This window comes from Arachis hypogaea, chromosome 16 (assembly GCF_003086295.3).
Source record: "Arachis hypogaea cultivar Tifrunner chromosome 16, arahy.Tifrunner.gnm2.J5K5, whole genome shotgun sequence".
NCBI lineage: Eukaryota > Viridiplantae > Streptophyta > Magnoliopsida > Fabales > Fabaceae > Arachis > Arachis hypogaea.
In genome coordinates, this window is record NC_092051.1 from 148,587,832 (window position 1) to 148,613,645 (window position 25,814).

At 30.4% G+C, this 25,814-nt stretch overlaps 3 protein-coding genes and 1 long non-coding RNA gene across 5 annotated transcripts; all 4 read right to left on the reverse strand.

Moving 5' to 3' along the window:
* Positions 1–2,650: 2,650 nt before the first annotated feature.
* On the reverse strand, positions 2,651–4,520 carry LOC112697780 ((S)-8-oxocitronellyl enol synthase ISY1). The gene is made up of 2 exons (XM_025751102.3): positions 4,354–4,520; positions 2,651–4,030 (listed from the first exon to the last, which is right to left on the reverse strand). Exons 1-2 carry the CDS (start codon positions 4,393–4,395, stop codon positions 2,897–2,899), a joined length of 1,176 nt encoding a protein of 391 aa, XP_025606887.1. The 5' UTR covers positions 4,396–4,520; the 3' UTR covers positions 2,651–2,896.
* A 2,925-nt stretch (positions 4,521–7,445) lies between these two features.
* On the reverse strand, positions 7,446–9,636 carry LOC112697781 (uncharacterized). 2 transcript variants are annotated; one of them, XR_003151305.3, is made up of 3 exons: positions 9,450–9,636; positions 8,337–8,991; positions 7,446–7,911 (listed from the first exon to the last, which is right to left on the reverse strand). It is a non-coding gene; the product is annotated as an uncharacterized lncRNA (long non-coding RNA). The 2 variants fall into 2 exon arrangements; XR_003151304.3 differs by having other exon boundaries at positions 8,337–8,996; positions 9,450–9,597.
* A 1,619-nt stretch (positions 9,637–11,255) lies between these two features.
* Positions 11,256–13,080, reverse strand: LOC112697779 ((S)-8-oxocitronellyl enol synthase ISY1). Its single transcript, XM_025751101.2, has 2 exons — positions 12,914–13,080; positions 11,256–12,589 (listed from the first exon to the last, which is right to left on the reverse strand). The coding sequence occupies exons 1-2, from the start codon at positions 12,953–12,955 to the stop codon at positions 11,456–11,458; spliced, it is 1,176 nt and encodes a 391-aa protein (XP_025606886.1). The 5' UTR covers positions 12,956–13,080; the 3' UTR covers positions 11,256–11,455.
* Positions 13,081–17,988: 4,908 nt separating this feature from the next.
* Positions 17,989–20,674, reverse strand: LOC112697782 (uncharacterized). The gene is made up of 3 exons (XM_025751104.3): positions 19,961–20,674; positions 19,196–19,543; positions 17,989–18,905 (listed from the first exon to the last, which is right to left on the reverse strand). The coding sequence occupies exons 1-3, from the start codon at positions 20,408–20,410 to the stop codon at positions 18,285–18,287; spliced, it is 1,419 nt and encodes a 472-aa protein (XP_025606889.1). The 5' UTR covers positions 20,411–20,674; the 3' UTR covers positions 17,989–18,284.
* Positions 20,675–25,814: the final 5,140 nt, after the last annotated feature.

Here is a 25,814-nt window from a genome sequence, read left to right on the forward strand (position 1 = left end):
TCCTCCAGGAAACAAAATTATAGCTCTTCCGGAACCTTCTATCACATTGCCTGAGCCAATAATAGTATTAACACATTCTTCTTTTGGCACCAGATGGATAAAATATATATCATTTTTTAGAATAGTGTGCGAACTTGCACTATCCACAAGGCATACATCTTCATTACGTATCCTTGCCATTCTCTTCAAAGACAAATAATAATAAAATAAGTAGCATGTACATTTGAATTGGATACTTGATCGGAATTATTTTTTTAAGAAATACTGCACATAAAAATAATGTCATATACTAAAATTTTATTTTAAAACATGACATATTTAATGATTTCAAAATTTATAAACATTAAAATATTTCATTATTTATATACATCATATTTGAAACTTAAATACATAGAAAACTTAACAATACGTTCTTTACATTATTTATTTACATGGATGCTTAACAATCTCACACATTAAATTATTCCATCATTGATCAAATGACCAATATTTCCTTCAGGATCCTCAAAGAAATCAGATACATCATAATGAGTGGTGGAATTTTCAGCATTATTTGAAACAAAATTCGACTCTTTTCCCTTGTCGTCCTTTTTCAAAGATGCATGGTAAAGATCGACTAAGTGCCTTGAGGTACGACAGGTACGTGACCAATGGTCCTTTCCACCACAACGGAAACACTTATCCTCTGTTGATTTATTCTGCCCGATATTTCTTTCTTTATCCCACTTCTGGTGAGATCCTCTCTTTTGAATATAATTCTTTTTCCTTCCATAATTTTTCTTGTTATTAAAACCTTGTCATTTACCTCTTTTGGGGTAATTTGCCGCATTTACTTCAGAAAATGGGGCGGCGCTAGCTGGGCGCATTTCATGATTTTTCAAGAGCAACTCATTGTTGCGTTCAGTAACAAGAAGGCAAAAAATTAACTCAGAATATTCCATAGATAATAATAATACAAAATTGCTGCCACAAAAGAAGAAACTTTCATCTAAAAGACCTTTGGATTTCTTTTAAGAGTTTTTCCCTTTATCTCATGGACCCAAATGGAAACAAATACCACTGTGGAAGCACATAGTACTACATATGTGGTGAAGGTTCCCGAGAAGAATAGGGCTAAAAAATTTTGATATGGAAGTAAAATGAGTGATACATTTTAACATGGTAATTTTTGGTGCTTTTTAAAATTTTGGGAGTACACAAATCGGACCCTCCGATTTGTGTTCAAAATGTTAAAAAAATTCAGAGTACACAAATCGAAGGGTCCGATTTGTGTTAAAAAAATTGAAAAAACTCAGAGTAAACAAATCGGACCATGCGAGTTATTTGATTTTAAAATTTTGGTTAAGAAATCGCATAGTCCGACTTGTGGTTGGGCAAATATAAATTTCGGAAGCTAGAAAACGGACCCTCCGAGTTGTTTGTTATTTTTAATCTTTTTACTGATGGAAAACTCGCATGGTCTGTGTTCTGTTTCACTGACACCACATGGCTGTGAAGCACCTGTATTTTCCACATCCGAGTCTAACTCCACTTTTGTTTCTATATTTAAATTAAAAAGTGGAAGAATAGAGGTAGCAAGTGATTAATAATCAATTACAAAAGGGTTCAATTATTTTCTATGATCTCATTTCAATATTTATAATATATTTGAACATATATAGATTAATAGTTTTTGTAATAACTATTTTGTAATATTTTTTAGCTCATTATATATTTATATTTGTGCTTTTAGTGAAAACAAACTAATTAAGTGTAAATAAAAAATTAGTTACTCGTATAAAATATAAATTAAAATATAAAATATATATTAAAAATAAATTTAACAACATATATATATTTATATGCTAATATATAATGTCTAATATGATATTTAACGTTTTGTGTGCAATTAACATTTTTTATTTGCAAAACTTAGATCTGATGTGATCTGAGAAGATTATATATGCAGATAGCTTACTCCACGAGGGAAAACGGGAGGGTTAGGAAATAAAAAAGTTATAGGAATAATTATTTTATTAATTAAAATTTTATCTTTTATATTAAAATAATTTTGTCTGTTTACATTTTTTATTTTTAGCAGAATGTTTTTTATTTTTCTTAGTCAATATGTGTTCTTTGGTTTTATTTTAGAACAATTATCATAAAACAAAAAGGACAAATAAAATTTACGATGAAATTGATATAATTAAGTATCGTAAACAATTAACACTGATTAGACTATAAATGATGATCAAGAGTTGATACAAATTTATCAATTATTAAGAAGAAAAGAAGTACAATATAGCTATGGATGAGCAATATTACCGGTGTTTTGCTGAAATTTTTTCTTATCATATTTTATTAAGGAAAAAATATAGGAAAATAAATTTTAATTAGTTAATATTAATTTTTTTTAATAATTAGAATTTAAAATTTATAATTTAGAATTTAAAAATTGTTTACATAATTTTAAGCAATGTAGCTATGAATGAGCAATATTACTGGCATTTTATTAAATACTTTATTTTTCCGATCATATTTTATTAAGAAAAAAGTATTGAAAAATAATTTTTAAAAATTTATAATTTATAATTAAAAAATTTTAATTTAGAATTTATAATTTAAAAAAAATAAAATAATTTAAAAAATTAACTAATATTAATTACAAAAATTGATTCTCTAATATTACTCTATTAATTCACCAAAATATATAACAAACAATTGAAAAGTTACATGAAAATGTTTATTAGCATAATAATTAAGCAAAAGCCAACCCATCAGACTTCAATCCCTTACTTATTTTACAACTAACACAGACACATTTAGTTTTTGTATAGGCACATTTATTTTACATCACGTAAGTGTGCCAAGACTAGATTGGTGTTGGTGCCAAGTATTACTGTTGCTCTTATTATATTCATGGCACAATTTTGTAAGCTTTGGTCCTTTCTATCCAATTTATAAATGATTTCTTGGAGTCTCTAAATCCCAAAAAGCCATGCTCTTTGGCTTTGTTCATGTTATCCAAAACAGCCTCCATTCCCAATATAATATCCGCAAACCACCAATCACCAACATCTTCAAGCTTAGTAGCTTGCAAATTATTCTTCTTCACAATCTCATCCCAAACACCACCTTTGTCTTTCATCAATTCCGACAACCTCAAACTCGAACCCTCAACAAACCCATGCTCCTCAATCCCAAACTTCTCTGCCAACACCTTCCACAAATGCTTCCACCTAAACACGTCACCGTTACTAACGTTAAACGCTTCGTTTTTCGCACGTGCGTCCACTGCACCCCACACGTGCTGCTCCGCAATCAAATTGGCATCTGAAGTCGCTGAGTAACACTCCCATGCAGCTTTGGTTCCTGGGAATCTTAACGGAAGGCCTTCGTGTTTACAAATAGCTGCGTAAACACAAAGGGTTCCGATAAGATTCATCAGGCTATACGGTGAAAATCCAAAGATAACTCGTGGCCTATTTATAAACCATGTTAGGCCTTCTTTCTTTTGGGCCATTTCAAACAATATGTCCTCTTGGGTGTAGTAAAAGTTTGGTGCATTGACACGTGGCAAGTCTTCCGTGAAAGGTGGCTCGTTGGCCTTGATCTTTCCGAAAAGCTCAAAGGGCCCTACATAGTGTTTGACTCCTGTTTGGAGAGACACGTGGCGGAGATTGGGAGCGTTTGAAATTAGAGCGTTGAGGACGTTGCGGAACATGGACCCGTTGACTTCAATATTTTGGGCCTCAGTGGACTTGCTGGTCCATGAGACATAAAATATGTGAGTGACGTCAGTTAGCGGTGAGAGCTTCAACGCGACGTCGTTTGGGTTCGAGATGTCGCATTGAACATAGTGGACAGGGTGGTTGGTGTTCCATGCTGGTCGATTACGCCGCGCTACGCCGTAAACCTTCCATGGACCACCTGGTGTGTTTTGGAGAGAGAGAATTTCGGCTAGACTATTGCCTACAATGCCCGTCACGCCTATAATCAATGCCACATTTTGCAAGTTTTGTGATGATTCGTCTATTTCATTGGATATATTCTGCATACAAAAACCAAAATATGAATGCATGTTAGAGATCGATATAGTTAAAAGTCTAGAGAGCTAGCATTTTTTGTGTTTTGTGATCGGCACTTAATCATAAAAAAAAATAAGTGATCTTTCATCATTAGATGTAATTTCACACTATTAAAAATATTATTGATGGTCAACTAATAATTACAAAACACAAAAATTAATGTCTACTAATACTCTTTATAGTTAAATACTTAAATCATTAAAGCAATTTTAATGTTTAGAAAAATAAAACAAAGAACATATAACAAAGGAAAACAACACATTAATGTCATTTAATTTGAACTTACCTTGGCAGCAGCGCCAGTAGATCTTTCCCACCACCAGCTCATTTTATTTTAATTTTGGAGATATAGATTTAATTAAGGGTAAGAAAAGATGGCTTTGGTTTTTAGCAAGTGGTGGAAACTTTGATTCTTTGATATTTACATTCATGATTCATTCAGATATATAGTACTATGATTTAGAAGAAACCATGGCAAAATAATATTAATATATAGTAACATAATCTTGGTTTGAATTGTTTTATTTGATGACAAGTGCCATGACATACATACATACGACTAAGTTGATAACTTCACATTGATGATTGACCATAGTCCATAGTAAATTAGTAAGTAGTGGGGATGGAGAAATTGTACACGGAACCTATCTAAAGAATAGAGAACATCCTAGAACATAATCATTCTTTATTTTTGGTATTTCTAATAATCATTTTTATCACAACATTAAATAAAAATCTAAAATGTTAAAAAATAATTATTGAACTATTATTCACATACAAGTAATCAGTTTCCGTAAAAAAGAAAAAATAAAAATTAAATATAATTTCTTTACCAAATATTGTTATTTAATAACTAATTTATACTATAAATACTCTTTTGCTTATATACTTCTTTGCATTAATTAAAAATTAAAAATAGAAAAATGTTCAATAAAACTATACTAAGATACTAGCATGTGAGAATAATAAATATATTGGATTAACAAATTTTTTTTTAAGTTGGAAAAGGATACAAAAAGTTTCTTTAAAATAAAATGTATTATGAGCCATTTTCTTTTTGGATCAAGGACTTTTCATTTTCTCACGAAGAGAAGGACCACTTTTCTACAAATTTGGGCTAGATAAAATGATACCATTTCCAAAGTATATGGACATTTTTCAAAGTCCAGCCCATAGAAACCATAGAAAAAAAACCAGCTCTTATTTAGGGTGTATTTCAATTCATTTTGGATCTCTTTAGGATCAAATTTACTGGTCAAATTTCTTACTAATTGTACCAATTCGGTATTGATTTCCTCAACCATAAAAATTTAGTTGGTTGATCCATTAAAGGTGCTTGATTCATTCATGGTTGTTATTGGATGAAACATGTGTTAGGTTCAGTGGCAAAAGAACTCGAAGTTTATGCCTATCCGGGTATCCACGGTATAGCGGTTTATGTATGTTTGGAATCCATGAAACTCCTCTCGCGGTTTACATAATTTACTAAGAAGTTGTATTTTGGTATCCATTTTGTAAAAGTTGTATTTTGGTAAATTTAAAACTCAATTGTTTTATTTTGGTAAAATGCCCAATAATTTATTAACTAGAATCCAGATTTTAAGTAGTATTTTTCAATTGATTTTGAACCCATTCATCATAATCTTGAAGCATCTGCAGAAGTAGCAGTGACATAAGTTTGTCCTCCAAAGCTTGCATCATTCTGCACTCAACCACACTAATGTATCATAATTCATGAATAAAAGTTGTTGATTGAAACTGGTAGAATAATATATAATGACAAGAGGACAAAACTAACATTTTGTTATTGGTTTTCAGAAAAAATATTCACTTAATCTGTACAAAAGTTTGATGAGTTTTGCATTGAATTAGTAGCAACATTGCCAAACCACTATCATAAGCAAGTATAATTTCGAGGGAGATATATAATCCTGAGAATTATTAATTCACAAGTTCGGTCGAAAGTTCAAACTACAGAAGTAATTTCTGTTTGACCTTGATATGTGAAGCCTAGCTCTTTCAACAAGGATTAATCTACAATCAATAAATGATAAAAACAAATTCTTGAAAGCAAATGAATAAATAAATAAATCAAGGTCAGAAAAAAAATGAGCAAATTTTGTTGGAAGAAATCAGCAATTTCTACCATTCTATGATTGACAAAAATAGAAATCGAGTTAATTTGGTTGGAATTGATTTTTGGGACCATTCGAAAGCATGACAGGAGAGTAACATATGGAAAACAACCTAAAAGGGTTAAACCAAGATTATTTGCTAAAAACACTCATAAATTTCCATATGTCATATGCAATGTTAGGTGATTTATATTTTTTTAACTAAAATGATTGACCGTTTAATATTTAAATAACATTTGGGTATACTGAAAATATCTCATATGAAGCAAAGATACATCTCTTTACCATTAAAATTTGGCGCAATGCATATTCACTAAGTTTAACAGTTGATTCAATACTTTAGTTTACATAAGTGGTACTTGTATCCCAGAGAGAACAAGACGCAAAATCTAACATAAAACTACATTCCAACAGAATTGATGCATGGCCTCATGCATCTCCTCATACAAGTCACTTTAATTTTACACCTTGCAGTGAGTGTCATATTTAAAATTTCAAAAATAAAGCTAATACATAATCAACGAAATTATCCTATTGTAGCATGAAGTGTCTGCAGTTTGCCTATGCAATCAGTGTTGCACCTGAGTGCTTGCCAACAAAACGAACTTGGGGTTCACTACCATTCTTGTTCCATGATGTTACCATGTGATATCTCCTTTGCTTCATGGACGCAACATTGGATGTGTTGGACGTTTGCATCCAAATTCCATAGCATAGGTAACTTGTGGTACACTATCCTTCTTAGGATTTACAATGATACAAGCCCATTAACAACAGCTGCTACTTCTGGCCCAATACAAGAAGCTGAAAGCAATGAGAAAGCAATTGGGCCAGAGGATACCGCTAGCTGAGCAGAGAAACAAGCGTGTGAAGAAGCAACCAGCTTGGATGAAGGACTACAGTGCCTCTATTCATCCAAACTGGTTGCTTCTTCACAAGGTTGTTTCTCTGCTCAGCTAACAGTTTCTCTGGCCCAATTGCTTTCTCATCGCTTTCACCTTCTTGTATTGGGCCGGAAGTAGCAGTTGTTGTTAATGGGCTTGTATCATACAATCTCTCCATTAACAACTCGATTATCAGGGAGAACAAGCAAAAAGTCAATATCCGGAGCCAGAAGACACACTTGCTCCATGATGTTCCTGTGTGCTCTCTCCTTTGCTTCAAGGATGGAACATCTCAGATGTTTGACCTCTGCCTCCAACGGCTCAATTATCCCCTTTGAGGCTTTGATGCTGTTTTCTCCTTCCTTAACTGAGCCTTCTCCTTATCAGCCTCCTTCAGCTTGTTTTCCAGATTACTAATCTTGGCAGTTAAAGTAACATTCAATTCCTCTAAGGCATCTCTCTCGTTTTCCTTTGACTCAAGGCGGATCTCTAATTCCTTAACTCGGCCTTCTAGCACCATCTGAGATTTGGAGGTGATAGGTGGCTCCAAGTTGCGGCACATATCTTGGGCTTGAAAGGGTTTGGAGTACACATTGGACTCCTCAATGTCGAGGATCAGCACACCATTTTCAACTGGCTTCCCTTTGCCATCCATCATTTTTTGCATTTTTTTCGGAGGTGAAAGTCCTTGATCAGCACCCATGTCCACAAATGAAGATTTCTTTGAAGTTGGAGGTGGAAAGACACCGCAGGCACCTGCAATATTTCCAGTCTTGGGTGGAAGGCAGAGTTTGTCCACTGCAACACCTCATGATGCCATGTTAGCTGCAATAAAGGAGAAAGTAACTCAATTCAGAAAACAAAGTATATTTTATTGGCTACATTGTGCATAGTAATCAAAATTTTACGCAGCAGGATAGTGGCCTTGGCAGATGATTAAGATTTAAGAGCATAATACTCTCCTTCAGCAGTCAGCACCAAAGAGGCTGAGTAAAAGAGGACATTATATATTTTATTTTATTTTTTTCTTAAAAAAAGTAAATATTGGTAAATTGAAACATAAATTTGTCAATATTTTATTTAACTGGATTTCACTCCATTCTTGAGTTTTTCTTCCTAGATTTCTTTTCCCCCTCTCTTACTAAGATATAGTATTATGGATGTGGTTTAGAAAATTGATATATGCAAAATTGACAAATCACTTGAAAACTGAATTGATTGAAAAACAGCTCATCACATAGAGAACTCACCTGGGCTTGCACAAACATTGGTTCTTTTTCCATCAACTTTCACATTTTCAACACGGTTGGGGAACGCAAAACTTGGGGATGTCACTGGTGATTGTACTCTCTTTGGTCCTCTACCAAATACCAATATTGTCCGATTGAACAACTTGCAGATTGGCTTTCGAACTGGCTGAACTAATCATGTCTTCAACTTTAATGTACAACTCTATACACCGTAGCTCACGACTTGAGACATGGAAATCAAACATCAAGTGAATGTCTTGGTCAGAGGTGAGCCAAATAACCCGACTGTCAGATAATTGGGGACCTATTATACCATGCAACTTATATGCCATATGAAATGTCTTCTTTCTTCCAAGTTCACCCATGTTTGCCAATATCAGATTCTTCAACTCAAGTAGAGAATCTTGATGATCAGTATCAACATTCATCAAAAAAGGATTCCAACTTTGAAAGGTTGCACCACCTACAGTATCTTTTATATATCCATTGGGATGAACAAGTACAAACATGTCTGAACAAGCCATCTGTAACTCAAGATCTTTTCCAACTTTGGATGATTGTGTGTGGCTTGAATGAGTGAATGAGGCCTGCCTCAGATTTTATAGTAATTTGATGAAGTAAATTCCAACCACAAATCCATGGAACTTTTATCCAACTGCCCTAATAGAAGAATGCAATTCGATCATTTCTACTAGTTTTGCACAAAAAAAAAAGTAATTTTTTTTTAAGTTCACTAAATAATAATCTATTGAGTTGGTGCACAACTTGTTTTACTAAAATACCTTTTATTATATATAATCCATAAAAAATATATTTTTTTGGTTATTTTCAAGACATGAAGCAAGACCCCGTAGTTAAGTTATAAACAAATTTCATCTCAACTAATTTCAAAATTTATTATTGTTCAAAAACGTGCCTATTGATATACTAGTAATAGCATGTCTAATATAGAGATATTTGATTAATATGCAAAAGAGCCTAAGTGTCACTGAGGAAATTCAACGAACATATGGAGAGCATAATACCCAGTTGCAAAACTCGAACCAGGTTGAGCGAAAATCAAAATGGGGAATGACAATAGCAACATGAATGGAGTGAGTACTTGCAACTAACCTGTGTGAGTAATAATGCGAAGAACCGATGGAAACTTTCGAAGAGCTCAAATTCGCAGAAACCACAAAGAAGGAAGAAGCCACAGTGCTACACAAAGCTTCAAACCTAACTCTTTTTCGTACAGAGCTGTAAATTGGAGCCATTTCTTTGAATTTGTGTTGTTTAGCGCGTGCAATCAAAAACAATCAGCACCAAAGCAATAATAAGATCATTTTTTGGGACCCATTTTGTGGGCCTTATTTGGGCCTATGTTCTCATTCCAAAAGCCCATTAGTAAAGAGTTAATAATCCAATATAATACTGTACCAAAAACAAAGGAGCCAATATAGCATGCAATGGAGGAACATTGAAAATTCACCTGTTTCCTTATCTTCAATTAGAGCGTGCTTCAGCTTTTGTTGTGGAACCGGGGCGGATCTATCCAAACCGGTTTCTTCTAGAGGCCTTTGGCCCAGACCAAAAAAAAAAAAATATATATATATATATAATAATATTTTTGTATATAAGAAAAGGATTGACCAAAACAAAGAATGTAAATATGGATTATTGTGAAATGATCAGGATGAAATGATGAATCACGGACCAAAAAAATATGTAAATATGTCTAAGGAACACACAATATTGTTGTGGATTGACGTTATGAGGTTTGAGAAATCAATACCGAAAAGAGAAAAGAAAAATTCATATAGAAAGATCAACATCTGACAAAATTTTATAACTACTTGAATTCTTCAACTATAATAGTTTTTGTAATAACTATTTTGTAATATTTTTTAGCTCATTATATATTTATATTTGTGCTTTTGGTGAAAACAAACTAATTAAGTGTAAATCGAAAATTAGTTACTCGTATAAAATATACATTAAAATATAAAATATATATTAAAAATAAATTTAACAACGTATATATTTATATGCTAATATATAATGTCTAATATGATATTTAACGTTTTGTGTGCAATTAACATTTTTTATTTGCAAAACTTAGATCTGATGTGATCTGAGAAGATTATAATGCAGATAGCCTTACTCCACGAGAGAAAAAGGGAGGGTTAGGAAATAAAAAAGTTATAGGAATAATTATTTTATTAATTAAAATTTATCTTTTATATTAAAGTAAATTTGTCTGTTTACATTTTTTATTTCTAGCAGAATGTTTTTATTTTTCTTAGTCAATATGTGTTCTTTGGTTTTATTTTAGAACAATTATCATAAAACAAAAAGGACAAAATTTACGATGAAATTGATATAATTAAGTATCGTAAACGATTAACACTGATTAGACTATAAATGATGATCAAGAGTTGATACAAATGTATCAATTATTAAGAAGAAAAGAAGTACAATATAGCTATGGATGAGCAATATTACCGGTGTTTTGCTGAAATTTTTTCTTATCATATTTTATTAAGGAAAAAATATAGGAAAATAAATTTTAATTAGTTAATATTAATTTTTTTAATAATTAGAATTTAAATTTTATAATTTAGAATTTAAAAATTGTTTACATAATTTTAAGCAATGTAGCTATGAATGAGCAATATTACTGGCATTTTATTAAATACTTTATTTTTCCGATCATATTTTATAAAGAAAAAAGTACTGAAAAATAATTTTTAATTAGTCAATATTAATTAATTTTTTTATTTTAAAAATTTTAATTTTAAAAAAAATTATAATTAAAAATTTTATTTTAGAATTTATAATTTGAAAAAATAAAATAATTTAAAAAATTAACTGATATTAATTAAAAAATTTGATTCTCTAATATTACTCTATTAATTCACCAAAATATATAACAAACAATTGAAAATAAAGTTACATGAAAATGTTTATTAGCATAATAATTAAGCAAAAGCCATCCCATCAGACTTCAATCTCTTACTTATTTTACAACTAACACAGACACATTTAGTTTTTGTATAGGCACATTTATTTTACATCACGTAAGTGTGCCAAGACTAGATTGGTGTTGGTGCCAAGTATTATTGTTGCTCTTATTATATTCATGGCACAATTTTGTAAGCTTTGGTCCTTTCTATCCAATTTATAAATGATTTCTTGGAGTCTCTAAATCCCAAAAAGCCATGCTCTTTGGCTTTGTTCATGTTATCCAAAACAGCCTCCATTCCCAATATAATATCCGCAAACCACCAATCACCAACATCTTCAAGCTTAGTAGCTTGCAAATTATTCTTCTTCACAATCTCATCCCAAACACCACCTTTGTCTTTCATCAATTCCGACAACCTCAAACTCGAACCCTCAACAAACCCATACTCCTCAATCCCAAACTTCTCTGCCAACACCTTCCACAAATGCTTCCACCTAAACACGTCACCGTTACTAACATTAAACGCTTCGTTTCTCGCACGTGCGTCCACTGCACCCCACACGTGCTGGTCCGCAATCAAATTGGCATCTGAAGCCGCTGAGTAACACTCCCATGCAGCTTTGGTTCCTGGGAATCTTAACGGAACGCCTTCATGTTTACAAATAGCTGCGTAAACACAAAGGGTTCCAATAAGATTCATCAGGCTATACGATGAAAATCCAAAGATAACTTGTGGCCTATTTATAAACCATGTTAGGCCTTCTTTTTTTTGGGCCATTTCAAACAATATGTCCTCTTGGGTGTAGTAAAAGTTTGGTGCATTGACACGTGGCAAGTCTTCCGTGAAAGGTGGCTCGTTGGCCTTGATCTTTCCGAAAAGCTCAAAGGGCCCTACATAGTGTTTGACTCCTGTTTGGAGAGACACGTGGCGGAGATTGGGAGCGTTTGAAATTAGAGCGTTGAGGACGTTGCGGAACATGGACCCGTTGACTTCAATATTTTGGGCCTCAGTGGACTTGCTGGTCCATGAGACATAAAATATGTGAGTGACGTCAGTTAGCGGTGAGAGCTTCAACGCGACGTCGTTTGGGTTCGAGATGTCGCATTGAACATAGTGGACAGGGTGGTTGGTGTTCCATGCTGGTCGATTACGCCGCGCTACGCCGTAAACCTTCCATGGACCACCTGGTGTGTTTTGGAGAGAGAGAATTTCGGCTAGACTATTGCCTACAATGCCCGTCACGCCTATAATCAATGCCACATTTTGCAAGTTTTGTGATGATTCGTCTATTTCATTGGATATATTCTGCATACAAAAACCAAAATATGAATGCATGTTAGAGATCGATATAGTTAAGCGTATAAGGAGCAAGCAATTTTTGTGTTTTGTCATCAGCACTTAACTATTAAAAAAAAATGAGTGATCTTTTCTCATTATATGTAATTTTATACTATTAAAAATATTATTGATGATTAATTAATAGTTATAAAACACAAAAATTACTGCCTACTAGTACTCTTTATAGTTAAATACTTAAATCATTAAAGCAATTTTAATGTTTAGGAAAATAAAACAAAGAACATATAACAAAGGAAAACAACACATTAATGTCATTTAATTTGAACTTACCTTGGCAGCAGCGCCAGTAGATCTTTCCCACCACCAGCTCATTTATTTTAATTTTGGAGATCAAGATTTAATTAAGGGTAAGAAAAGATGGCTTTGGTTTTTAGCAAGTGGTGGAAACTTTGATTCTTTGATATTTACATTCATGATTCATTCAGATATATATATAGTACTATGATTTAGAAGAAACGATGGCAAAATAATATTAATATATAGTAACATAATCTTGGTTTGAATTGTTTTATTTGATGACAAGTGCCATGACATACATACATACGACTAAGTTGATAACTTCACATTAATGATTGACCATAGTCCATAGTAAATTAGTAAGTAGTGGGGATGGAGAAATTGTACACGGAACCTATCTAAAGAATAGAGAACATCCTAGAACACAATCATTCTTTATTTTTGGTATTTCTAATAATCATTTTTATCACAACATTAAATAAAAATCTAAAATGTTAAAAAAAATAATTATTGAACTATTATTCACATACAACTAATCAGTTTCCATAAAAACGAAAAACTAAAAATTAAATATAATTTCTTTTACCAAATATTGTTATTTAATAACTAATTTATAGTATAAATACTCTTTTGCTTATATAGCTCTTTACATTAATTAAAAATAAAAAATAAAAAAAATGTTCAATAAAACTATACTAAGATACTAGCATGTAAGAATAATAAATATATTGGATTAACAAATTTTCTTTTAAGTTGGAAAAGGTTACAAAAAGTTTCTTTAAAATAAAATGTATTATGAGCCATTTTCTTTTTGGATCAAGGACTTTTCATTTTCTGACGAGAAGAGAAGGGCCACTTTCCTACAAATTTTGGCTATATAAAATGATACCATTTCCAAAGTAATGGACATTTTTCAAAGTCCAGCCCATAGAAACCATAGAAAAAAAAAAAACCAGCTCTTATTTAGGGTGTATTTCAATTCATTTTGGATCTCTTTAATTGGGATAATTTTTGTTTAAATTACCTGTATTTTGAAATGGCCATTTCTATTGTGCTTGAGTTAGGTCTAAATTTTATCAAATAATGTTATATATTTAATTTTTTTATTAATTAAATCTAATCAGGTTGGTCTCTCATAATAAAAATTAATTATGATTAGTATTATTCTAAATTTTATTGTTTAATTTAGTTAAACTTAGTTTATAAAAAGACTTGAACATATAATATTATTTAATTTTGTCTAACTTACTTTTTATAGTAAATTTTAAATTTTTAAAAATTATTTTTTATATATTTTAAATTAAATATTAAATTTTAACTTTTTTTGATAACTTAGATATCACCTTTCAAATACCATAATAATCACCTTTTAAAATTTATCTATTAGAATTTAGAAGGAGAACAAATATTTGTTTTCCTTCAAATGCCAGAGATAAAAGCAAAAAGTAACTTCCTAAACCACCAACAACCCACCCCCCAATAAATAAATATGGTAGACTAAAGAGTTAGGCTAAAAATAAATGGTAAATGGTCCAAACAAGTATACAATGAGAGTAAATAATTAAATTCATTTTTAAAAAAATTATTTATTTTTAAATTAATTAAAAAAATTAATTAAATTCATCCTTTAAAATTTTAAGTTAATCACATTGATTTTTCTATTGTTTTTTTTATCCATGACGTAAAAAAATTACTAACGTAGTATATTAAGTGACAAAAATTAAGTTGAAAAAGATTACAAAAAGTTTGTTTAAAATAAAATGTATTATGAGCCATTTTCTTTTTGGATCAACGACTTTTCCATTTTTTGACGACAAAAGAAGGTCCACTTTTCTATAAATTTGAAATTTGAGCTGGATACCATTTCCAAAGTAATGGACATTTTTCAAAGTCCAGCTCTAGAAACCATAAAAAATACCTCTTATTTAGGGTGTAGTTCAATTTATTTTGGGTATGTTTAGTTGGGATAATTTTTGTTTAAATTAGGGATGAATGCAAGTTGGCACAGACGGATAAGAGTTTGTGTCCTTTAACTATCTCTTCCGGATTCGATATTCATTAGAAGTTTGAATCCGATCCGATCTGCACATTTGCAGATTAGATCGGATATCAAAAGTTGTTAATTACTTCATCCACCCACCACCATACGCACCGAATCACCCACACCTCTATCTTCATCTCTCACTACCAGACACAAACAGAACAAACAGAAAAACAACAAATAGAACAAACAGGGGGATAAAAAAGGAAAACAACAAACAGAACACAAACAGAGGATTTAGGACTAATGGAGGCGGTGGTTAGGCGCGAGGAAGAGACGGACTACCTTCGCGTGGTTGTTGACGTCGTTTTCTGCGGTGAGGAGATACCCTCAATTGCTTCGTCGGGAGGAACGGACGGCATAGGGTCAGGGGTCTAGAGCTTTAGTTGCGCGGAGTAACAACGGCGCTCGAAACTCCGTTCGTGAGGCCGTGGTCGTCGTCGCCAGCAAAGAGGTTTGGAGAACATGCAGCACTTGGTCGACGGCACTCGAGACTCCCTTCGTGGTGGCTGTGGTCGTCGTCGCCAGCGAGTTGACAGGCGGCGGTTCGCTACGGATGGAAGCTCGTCGGCATCGGTTGGGAGGCTGGCAGCGCAGCTACGTGGGTGTCTTTTTAGGGATAGATGAGAGAGATGAGAGGATGTTGATGAAAGAGGGATAGACCGAAGATGATGGTGGGATCTGGAATGGAGAAGGAGAATGTGGTTTAATTTTTTATTTTATAATTTTTAATTTTATAATTTATTTTTTGTATTTTTTAATTTTAAAATTTATTTTTTGTAAGGGTAAATTTGTCTTTTTAGGGTAAAAATGATGATTTTATAACATTTTGTGACGTTGAGAATGATTTTAATACAAAAAAGGTCGGAACGATTTTGATTTTGACCCTAAATCTTAAGGACGACAAAAGTATTTAACCCTAAAATTAAAATAATACAACATATATGATAATTATTAGCAAAATAAAACATAAAAAAATATTTATTTATTTATTTATTTATTTTTGTGGATTCACGAATATGAATCAGATACATAAAATTCACAATCTAATTCTATTAGTGTACAGATCAAATCCAACTCTATTAGAATACAGATCGTAAATATATAGATCGAATTCGATCCATAAATACTCTTACTTTAAATAACCAATATTTTGAAATTTACCTATTAGAATTTAGAAGGACAACATATATTTGTTTTCCTTCGAAAGACTGAGATAAAAGCTAAAAGTAACTTCCCTTCCCCCTCCCCCAATCAAATATATATGGTAGGACTCAAGGCAAATGGTGAATGGTCCAAACAAATCTATATAATGAAAGTAAATGGTTAATTCGATTTTAAAATATCATTCGTTTTTTAAATTTGTCTTTAAATATTTTTTTTATCAAATTCGTCTTTCAAAAATTTTAAATTAATCATATTAGTCTTTTTGTCATTTCTTTTGTTGATAACGTCACTTTACTAACATAGCATATTAAGTGACACCACAACATATATTTAAGAGTCTTAATTGAGTATTAACATGATAAATTTATAAAATTAATACCTAATTGATGAGAGAACTTGAAACATTAGAATTTCTCAATTTAAAATTAATTTGATCTAATTTTATAAATTTATCATATTAACAGTCAATTAAAATTATTAGATGTATGTTATAGTATTACTTAACATGCCACATAAACAAACTTTGACAATGTTATAAACCAAAATGACAAAAAAATTAATATAACTGACTAAATTTATGAAAGACGAATTTAATTAGATCTTTCAAAAACTAATTAGACTATTTCAAAAACTAATAAGAAGAGTCCCAATATACTCCAACTCTTCAAAGCTGTAAAAATCTATGGCAAAGAAATGATTGGGAAGTGACTCTATCTCTGAGAAACCGTTGACAAAGTAAACGCGTTTGGCATTGGCAATTGGCAACGATTATTACCATTATTGGCTTTACAACGTTTGGAGCTGTGTGCTTCGTCAGAGGGGTGCCCCATCACAAATTATTACCTTGTTTGAAAATTGAAGACTCAAGCAATCATCAAGAAAAAGACAAAGCAAACACCACCTTTTTCGCTTTGGTTCCCTTCTTCACCAAATATTTAGGTCGCCATTCATTTTCTCACCTAAAATTCATTTCTTGCCAAGTAACATGGGATAATATTTATATTAATTACCAATAATCTTCTAAGAACTACACTATATAATTTAAAAGATATTAATTCTTTTTTTTTGACAACCTAATTACTAAATTACCAGTAATCTTATTAAAATCCTCAGATATTAACTTGTTTGGTAAAAGAGTAGTGATTGTTAATCCCTTAAAAGTTAAGTATGTTTGGTCATATGTACAGAACTTTATGCTATAAAAGTTATTTTGATCATATGGGGAAAATATAAAAGGCAAAATAAATAAATACATGAAACTCTTTATGACTTTAAAACAGTCCTATTTCTACCCAAAAAGAAAAAAGGGAAAAAAATTCACATCATCAACAAATTCAAAGATACTGTACAGTGATCTATGAACATTGGAAGCACGTTCACAAGCATCCATGATTTCATGTTTTGGTGCTATCAGTGGCAAAAAGGATAGAGACTAATCATAGTGTCAAAACTGCAACACAAAAGCCCCTTAAGTTACATGATTTAAAACATCAACTTTCTTTTCTCCCAAATAAAAACACCAAGAAACAAATAGTTCAAATAATGTAAGGGATCCTAACAACTGTTACAATTGCAATTGTTGCATCTAACAACATTGTGGTACATTGTCAAAATATATAAAGTCCTTAACGGCATCGAGCATAGATCATATCCTAAGAATAACATTAACTTCTACCAGCTCTAGCTAATTGGTTTTTTAAATTCATAGGATAAAAATCAACATTAGACACATTTAATAGTTCTTCTGAAATTGCCTTAGGGATACACTAACAATATGCTATTCTAGCCTTGAAACTCATGCAAAACTGTGTCAGTGATTAAATCTAGGTTATAACTGTGATCTTCAAGCATCGTGTTTCAACGCTTTCACAGGAAAAAAAAAAGAAAAAAGAAAAAAGAGTTACTCTAAAAGCAATTGCAGCTTATATAATTATCAGCAGATTCTCAGGTTCATACTTATGGGAAAACAAGTGGGTAAAAAACAGACCTTGGTGCTCATAATCATCCACCATAAACCCATAGTATTAAAGTTTTTGCCCTTTTCGGATCCGTGACTGGTCATTTCCTATTTACAATTTTAGATGAGGCAATGATCAACAGCAGAAAACCCTCGAACAACCCCGCCGCAATCTTACCGGTTCACCTGCAGCGATTTGTCAGCCATTAGAAACCTAGGCTAATCTGGAAACAACTTCGCTAAACATCCACTGTCCAGTTAATGTTATTATTCACATTGCTTCCATGTGATTTTTGTATTTGAGATACTTTGGCATGGTATGTGGCCGCTGCAGTCTTTGCTCTCTGGCCTTGAGGGAGCTCGCAGGCTTCACTCAGAGAAGCGAATCTTAGCTCTGAAGGAGGAATGAAACAGTCCACTGAAAGGCCGGGCACATTGAATGCGACTTCCTCAATTGTCCATACTTCTTCCATCTTAGTTTTAGTGTGACTCATTGCTGTTTCTCCAAATCTGAAAAGCGTCACTACCGAACGACCCGAGTGAGCAATCATAATCCCCTCAACAGGCCTATAATCATCAAGGAATGAATTTATTGTGGTCTCCCAATATACAGCATCGCCTCCGTTGTTTTGAATGCGAGTCAGATGGGAGTCTTCCAAGTGAACAAGAAGTCCTGTTTTCTGGCTGAAGTACCCGAATAAAACATGCCTTATGATCTCTGCTGGGCCTTCGCTCCTGGATTTTAATGTCGAGGGATCAGCACAAAGCTTGAGGATGAAACAGTCCTCATCGTTAATCTTCTTCTCCCCAATGCATCTTGCATTAACAAACATGCTTGCGGTTGTTCTTGGGTCAAGGCCCTGAAAACAGACAAAAGGATAAACTTGGAATAAGTACTTCTGTGAAAATATTCAGAAGTGACTCTTAAGAAGAGTATAGTTTTAACAAACAACTCATAATGATCTCCAAAAACAAGGAGAAAAACTTATTTTCCAACTCTGATTTTGTTGCAAATCTCATCCAAGTAGAACATGGAATTAGGAAGCAATTTCATTTGTCAAAGAAAGTACTCTTTTTTTTTCAAAGGAACACAAAAAAATACATCCATAGACTAGAGCAAGACCCTATTGAATAGAGCAGGTAACTTAACCTGAAGCGCCCGTCGCAAAGGCCTCACTGGTCCTTTTGCCGCATGTGCACCTAGCCAGGGTGTGTGCCGCCACACAAGTTTCCCATTGCAACCAGCATGAACCTTACTGCCACCCAGAGCAAGCTCAACATACCACATGTCCGGATTCATCTGCCACAAGACAAAGCCACCAGATTCTGTGGCTTTAGAGGAATTGCGACTGCGCATAACCTTCTGAGCCGTCTCAAACTCGGAGGCTACCATCCTAACCTTTCCCATGGCATACGCATTGTTGATGGAATTCTGAAGCTTTTGCCCCCCTGAAGCAGCAATATACTGCTGCAATATGTATTGAGCCGAAGAAGTCTCCTGTAACAGCAACACACAAATTAGAATCATGTCATACTTCAACCACCTAACTAAAATGGACGAATAGAAAACATCATAAGATCAAATGACCCTCTTCCCTCTCCAATTCTGTCTCTAATCCACACAGGCACACATCAAATGACACAAAATTACACCACAATGCTTTGCTTTCAATTTCCTAATTATACTCAAGCCTTAGTTTCCTTTGTAGCACACATACTGAATTCTGTGTACTGTAAAATGTTGTAATTCTCTGTTTTGAAGAACTGAGAAAATAACATAACAGCAAAAAATAATAATAAAATATTTATCAACTCGAAAAACCTCGTTGATCTGTCCATATAACATGCAAATTTTGCGTGATCGTGAAAGTGGAGTTGAGTTAGTTACGAGTTAGTTATAGAGAGAGAAACTAACAATGGGAATGTCCTTAATGCTGAGGTGAGGGAAAGGGTCGGTGGTGCAAACATGAACCGGAGCGAGTGGCGCACCCAACACCCCAAGCAACAACCTCAGATCGGAGCTCTTACACGCGCCGCCGTGAGAAGACGAGGAGGCGGACGCCGAAACCGACTGAGTCCTCATCCAATGTCCCCAGCGTCCCTCTCCTCCTCGGGAATATTCGCGGGAATCGGTGGCGTCGGGGCCTTCTTTCAAAGGCGAGAGGGCTTCGAGGGGTCTGAGGGTTCCCGATCTGGAGAGGGAGATGTCGGAGGGCGGAGCGTGGTGGTGCTTGGTGGTTCGACGACGGCGGAGGAGAGAGGAGATAGGAGATGAGGCCCGAATGGGGCTCTTGGAGCGTGAAGACCTTGTCCTTGCTGGGGATAGGCCCCGAACTGCTGAAAAGAAGCCCTGTTTTTTCTCCATTATTACAATACTGCCACTCGCCACTCACGGCAGTGGAAGTGAAGAAAGGGAAGAGAAGCGTAGCTGGTTGTTGAGTTGAGAAGGAAGTGTTTGTTTTGTGTCAATCTCAATTGGGAAAACTCCGGATATTCGTTCTTTCTTAAGTTGGCGTCGGAACACTTGATAAATCATTCTTCAAAAATACCCCACTACACTACTACTTAACTCTTTTCATTACTCACTCAATATTGTTATTTTTTTAACTTACAAAGTAGAAACTCAATTGCCCCTGGCTTTTGTATGAAGATGATATTTAAAAATTTAAATTTATTAAATTATTTATCCATTTTTAATTATTAATTTTACATCAAGATGTAAAGTTTATTGTTTTAAAAAAAATATTCTTAAGAAATATCGTACTATTTAATTCTTTTGATTATTCGGTAAATATTGTTTTTTTAGTAGAAATTTATATGTAGTTAATTTTATATAAAATTAATAGTTAAAAGTTATTAGATAATAATTTATTCAAACTTATCAAATTATTTAACAATTTACAACTATCAACTTCAAATTAAATTAATTTTATATTAAGTTAACTGCATCTGATTTTTTTTTTGATAAATCATTTTTATGGTGAATATCATCATTTTTTTTTAATCCAAGAGAGGTTTTGAGTTGATAAATCTTTGTTTTAGTTGGTAAAAAGAGTTAAATTAAAAATTAGAAGATTTATCGATAGTAAATTAATGACTTGCAAGTTGCAACAACAATTTTTCTTTTTTGTTATGCTTATACAAGAAAATGAATCAATGAGAAAAACTATGTGAAGTAGACAGAAAATATATTTATAGAAAATAATTCAAGAATATATTTGTTTATTTAAAAAAAGATTTGGTTATTGACCTTAAATGTTATATAAATTAATGTTTTTTAATAATTAATTCTCATTAACGCACATAATATCAAGGAGATATTGTTATTTTCTTAATTGATAATATTATAATCTTTTAAGATCAGAAAAATAAAGTATCAAATAAATCTGTGAGATATTTTTGTAAATACGGGTTAAGACAAAAACAAATTTAGAAAATAAATTTACAAGATCCAAAACCATTGTAGATTTAGTAACAAGTCAAGATTTTGGTACCTATCTCAGCATTAAGAATTTTTTTTTTACAAAAATGATATGCATATGTCAAAAATCAATCAATAAATAAATTATTATATATTTATATATAAATAAATATGTTATTTAATTTATTTTTAATATATATATATATATATATTTATATTTTAATATACATTTTACATGTGTAATTGATTTGATAGTTTATTTTGATGTATCAATAATATTTTTTTTTCACTATGAAATTATTTATAGTGCCTGATTAACACTTAAAATATATTTATATAATATTATTCACGTGTGTCTCGCTTTTTCCGTGATTAATTGGAAAGGGACAGTGAAGAGTATATTAGATTGGGCATAAGAATTAAGAAAACTTGCCAAATACTATACTACTATATATTACGATTGGGCATGTAGCACTAATCTTGATCCTCAAACAACGAATCGTTATCTTTTGTGATTTATGATCTTAATCATGATTTGTGATGTTAACCACATCTACTGGTGCTCATTTCTCAAAGAATATATATACACACAAAAGAAGATAAAAATTTTATTTTTTATACTATAAAAAAATATACAAAAAGAAAGTAGTGCACATTTTATTTTTCTTTCTCATAACGTATAGTATTTAATTATATATTGGCAGAGATGTTGTGTGTGAATAAATGTCTTGTAATCAATTTCAATTAATTTTTTTAAAAGGTTATTTTTGGAAAAAAAATTCTAAACATAACACAAAAAATTATGAAACTTACACATAAATTTTAGGGAAAAAATTAAAGGATAAAGTACTAGATTTATCATTTATGTTTAGGCATAATTCTATTTTGATTTTTAAAGTTTAAAATATTCTATTTGAATCCAAACAAAATTTATTTAATTTCAATATAGTCTCACACTAAGATTAAAGTTAAATAATTAATAAAATATTTTACATAACAGCAATATAAGAACAATATTGATTATTTAGAGAACAAATACAGATTCTAGAAGCTCAAAATGAACATAATAAATATATATCAATATATTTATTTATTAAGCGTAGAAGATTAATTTAGTACTTTATTCTATAAAATTTCGTATATATAACAGAAACAAAAAACCAAAAAAAAATAAAAAACACAATATATATATATATATATATATATATATATATATATATATATATATATATATATATATATAAGAAGACGACAAAAATAGCAACAAGTCACACACATACACATGTATCTATATAAAAGAATTATCCGTTTACACCAAATATAAAATCAAGCTTACCAAATTTTGGGAAAATAATCAATATATTTATAGTCAAATATTCTTGTTTTATTTATTTTTAAATTATAATATACATAAAAATAAAGTACTAATAAGATGACATATCAAAATAATTCTATCTTTTATGAAACTTTGTCAAATTATTCCTTATAATAAAATGTGAAATTCAATAATTGAATTGATGAAATTCATCACGTATAAAAATTTATTCGATATATAATATAAATCAACAGGACTTGTATAAATGGATTCAATATATAATATATTTATATGTGTAACACAATAAATTTTCTTATTTTTATTAGTAAAAATAACATAGTTTATATTTCGTAATATTTCTAAATTTTAATTTCCGAATTTTTAAAGTTTTAGAGCTTAATATATTTTTTTACTAATTAAATTGAGCATGATAAAATTTTAGTCGGTGATTAATTAGGTCGTAATATAATTGAGCTAAGAAGTTTAAAATACTAATTTATTTTAATTAAGCGCAAGTTAAGTAAAATCTACTACTAGCCTATATCTTGCTAATGAATATTCTAACCAAGCATATCGTTGGCAGTGGTTAAAACTTTAAAGAAATAAGATTTAATGAGAATGATAATAAGAGGAAATGATTTTTTTTTTTTGAGATCTCTAAATGATATTTTTATTTTTAAAATATATATATTTTTATAAAAGTTAAATAACATACACTTTAGTTCATTTAATTGAAATACTCTTTAATAATTAGTATAATTATATATATATATATTAGTAATAATAATACAAAATATATATTTATTATTAATATAATAAATTTAATTTATTTTTAATATTTTAACTTGTTACAAAATATTTTTTTTACCAAAAAAAAATTTGAATACCAAAAATAGGAAGACTCGAACCCGTGACCTCTTAGGTGACTATGAAAAAAACTATATTATTTAAACTATTATTCATTGACAACTTGTTATAAAATATTTAATTTATTTTTTATATATATTTCATTATCAGTGATAAAATATTAAAAACAAATAAAACTTATTACTTTAGCTATATTATTATTATTATTATTATTATTATTATTATTATTATTATTATTATTATAAAATATTTTAACTTTTTACAAAAACATTATTTAATCTAAAACTTTTATATATTTCATGATTAATGATAAAAAATTTAAAAAAATAAAATACATTATAATAATAAACTTATTTTATATTATTATTTCTACTACCATAATAATGTTAATAATAATATGAAATATATTACTACTAATATAATAAATTTTAATTATTTAATATTTTTTTATTAATCATGAAATATATAAAAAATTTTGAATTAAATATTTTTATAAAAATTTAAAATATTAAAAATAAATAAAAACTATTACAATAATAATAAGTATATATTTTATATTATTATTTCTTTTTTTAAAATAATAAAATAATTGTTTCTCTCTTTTCTTGCAAAGTTTTATTTTTTCTTTTTATATAATTTTTTATTTTTTGAGTTTTATTTAATAATTTAACTTTTTTTAACTCAAAGTTCATGTCAAAATTTCATGCAATATATATTTTAGGTAAATATTTATATATGAAAATAATTATCACTAATTTATATATATATATATATGTTTATTAAATAATATCTTAATTAAATAAACTAAAATATATATTATTTAACTCTTACAAAAAAATATATATTTTAAAAATTAAAGAAAAGAAAATATCATTTAAATATTTTACAGGAGAGAAAATTAAAAGAGTGTCATATTTTCTTGTGATAATAAATTGACTAATATTATATATTTTAAGTTTTTTGTGAACTAAATTCAACCAAATTAAAATAATAAGATTTAGAGTAATATTAGTCATAATTAATTTTTATTATATTAAACTAATTTAATTAAATTTGATTAATAAAAACATTTAAATGCTTAATATTATTCTAATAATAAATTATATTCCCTTCATCACCCTCTGCATAAGGTGCATAATCATTTTGGGATACTTTAATTAGTGCATATCCGTTACATGATGAGAGACATCTTCATAAAACATACCGACCTAGGCATGCGCCTCAAAATTACAAGCATTATCCCTTGATAATTTTTTTTATTTTTTATATATTTAATTTCGAGTCTAAGAGTACTTGCTAATATATTTATTTAATGTAAAAAATATTTAAAAAAATAGTTTAAAATTTCCAACACGAATACCATAGATTTTTTCTTTTCTCCTTTTCATATGTGCCTGTATAGTACCTCTCTGAAATTGAAGCTCTCCACGTATATGTAACAAGAGACTTAATTAATATCATACCATAATTGAATACATGCATTATTTAGTGGGTACTACTAGCTACATAGGTCATTGAAAACATAGTTCACCAAACAAAAATATCAATCATGAAGTAAGGTATGAATGAAGGAACGACAAAGGCAAGTGTTTATTCAATGTATATGTGCTGGAAACTAGATATATATAAACATTGAACACTAGTGCGGTACAATATTATAAATATATAATGTACTACTTTAATGTTCATGAACATTGGGTATTGTTTCCGAGTAACTAGTATTATATATGCATATAGTCTAAATTTAATTTAGAAATTAAAAATTGGGTTTATTAAGTCATATTGCTCTTCTAATTAAGGATTAAAAAAGGGAAAAACTTTGATGGAAAAAATACTATAACAATAAGGTATTAATTAGTTACACTAAATAATAAATTCCCTTAGGATATTGATTATTAGTAAATCACACGCTTAAAATTTTAATCAATATATTTTTTTATCGAAGAGATGGAGACTCGAATCCGTGACTTCTTAGGTGAATAAAAGGAGACTATACCATTTGAGTTATAAGTCATTAGCAAATTTTAATTAATATATATTATATATAATATTATTACCAGTATTGTATCATAAAAAACATTAATTTAAATCTTACATATATCATTATTGTTACTCAACATAAGAGTTTGACTTGTGTCAAGTAGTTATTTATAAAAATTCAGAAAC

Excerpts from the sequence above, each read along its gene's own strand:
- LOC112697780 (XM_025751102.3), bottom strand. The coding sequence starts at position 4,395 with ATGAGCTGGTGGTGGGAAAGATCTACTGGCGCTGCTGCCAAG. Across the intron at positions 4,031-4,353 it reads CTACTGGCGCTGCTGCCAAG|AATATATCCAATGAAATAGA; the intron begins GTAAGTTCAAAT and ends TTTTGTATGCAG.
- LOC112697779 (XM_025751101.2), bottom strand. The coding sequence starts at position 12,955 with ATGAGCTGGTGGTGGGAAAGATCTACTGGCGCTGCTGCCAAG. Across the intron at positions 12,590-12,913 it reads CTACTGGCGCTGCTGCCAAG|AATATATCCAATGAAATAGA; the intron begins GTAAGTTCAAAT and ends TTTTGTATGCAG.
- LOC112697782 (XM_025751104.3), bottom strand. The coding sequence starts at position 20,410 with ATGGAGAAAAAACAGGGCTTCTTTTCAGCAGTTCGGGGCCTATCCCCA. Across the intron at positions 19,544-19,960 it reads GCATTAAGGACATTCCCATT|GAGACTTCTTCGGCTCAATA; the intron begins GTTAGTTTCTCT and ends TTGCTGTTACAG. Across the intron at positions 18,906-19,195 it reads CTTTGCGACGGGCGCTTCAG|GGCCTTGACCCAAGAACAAC; the intron begins GTTAAGTTACCT and ends GTCTGTTTTCAG.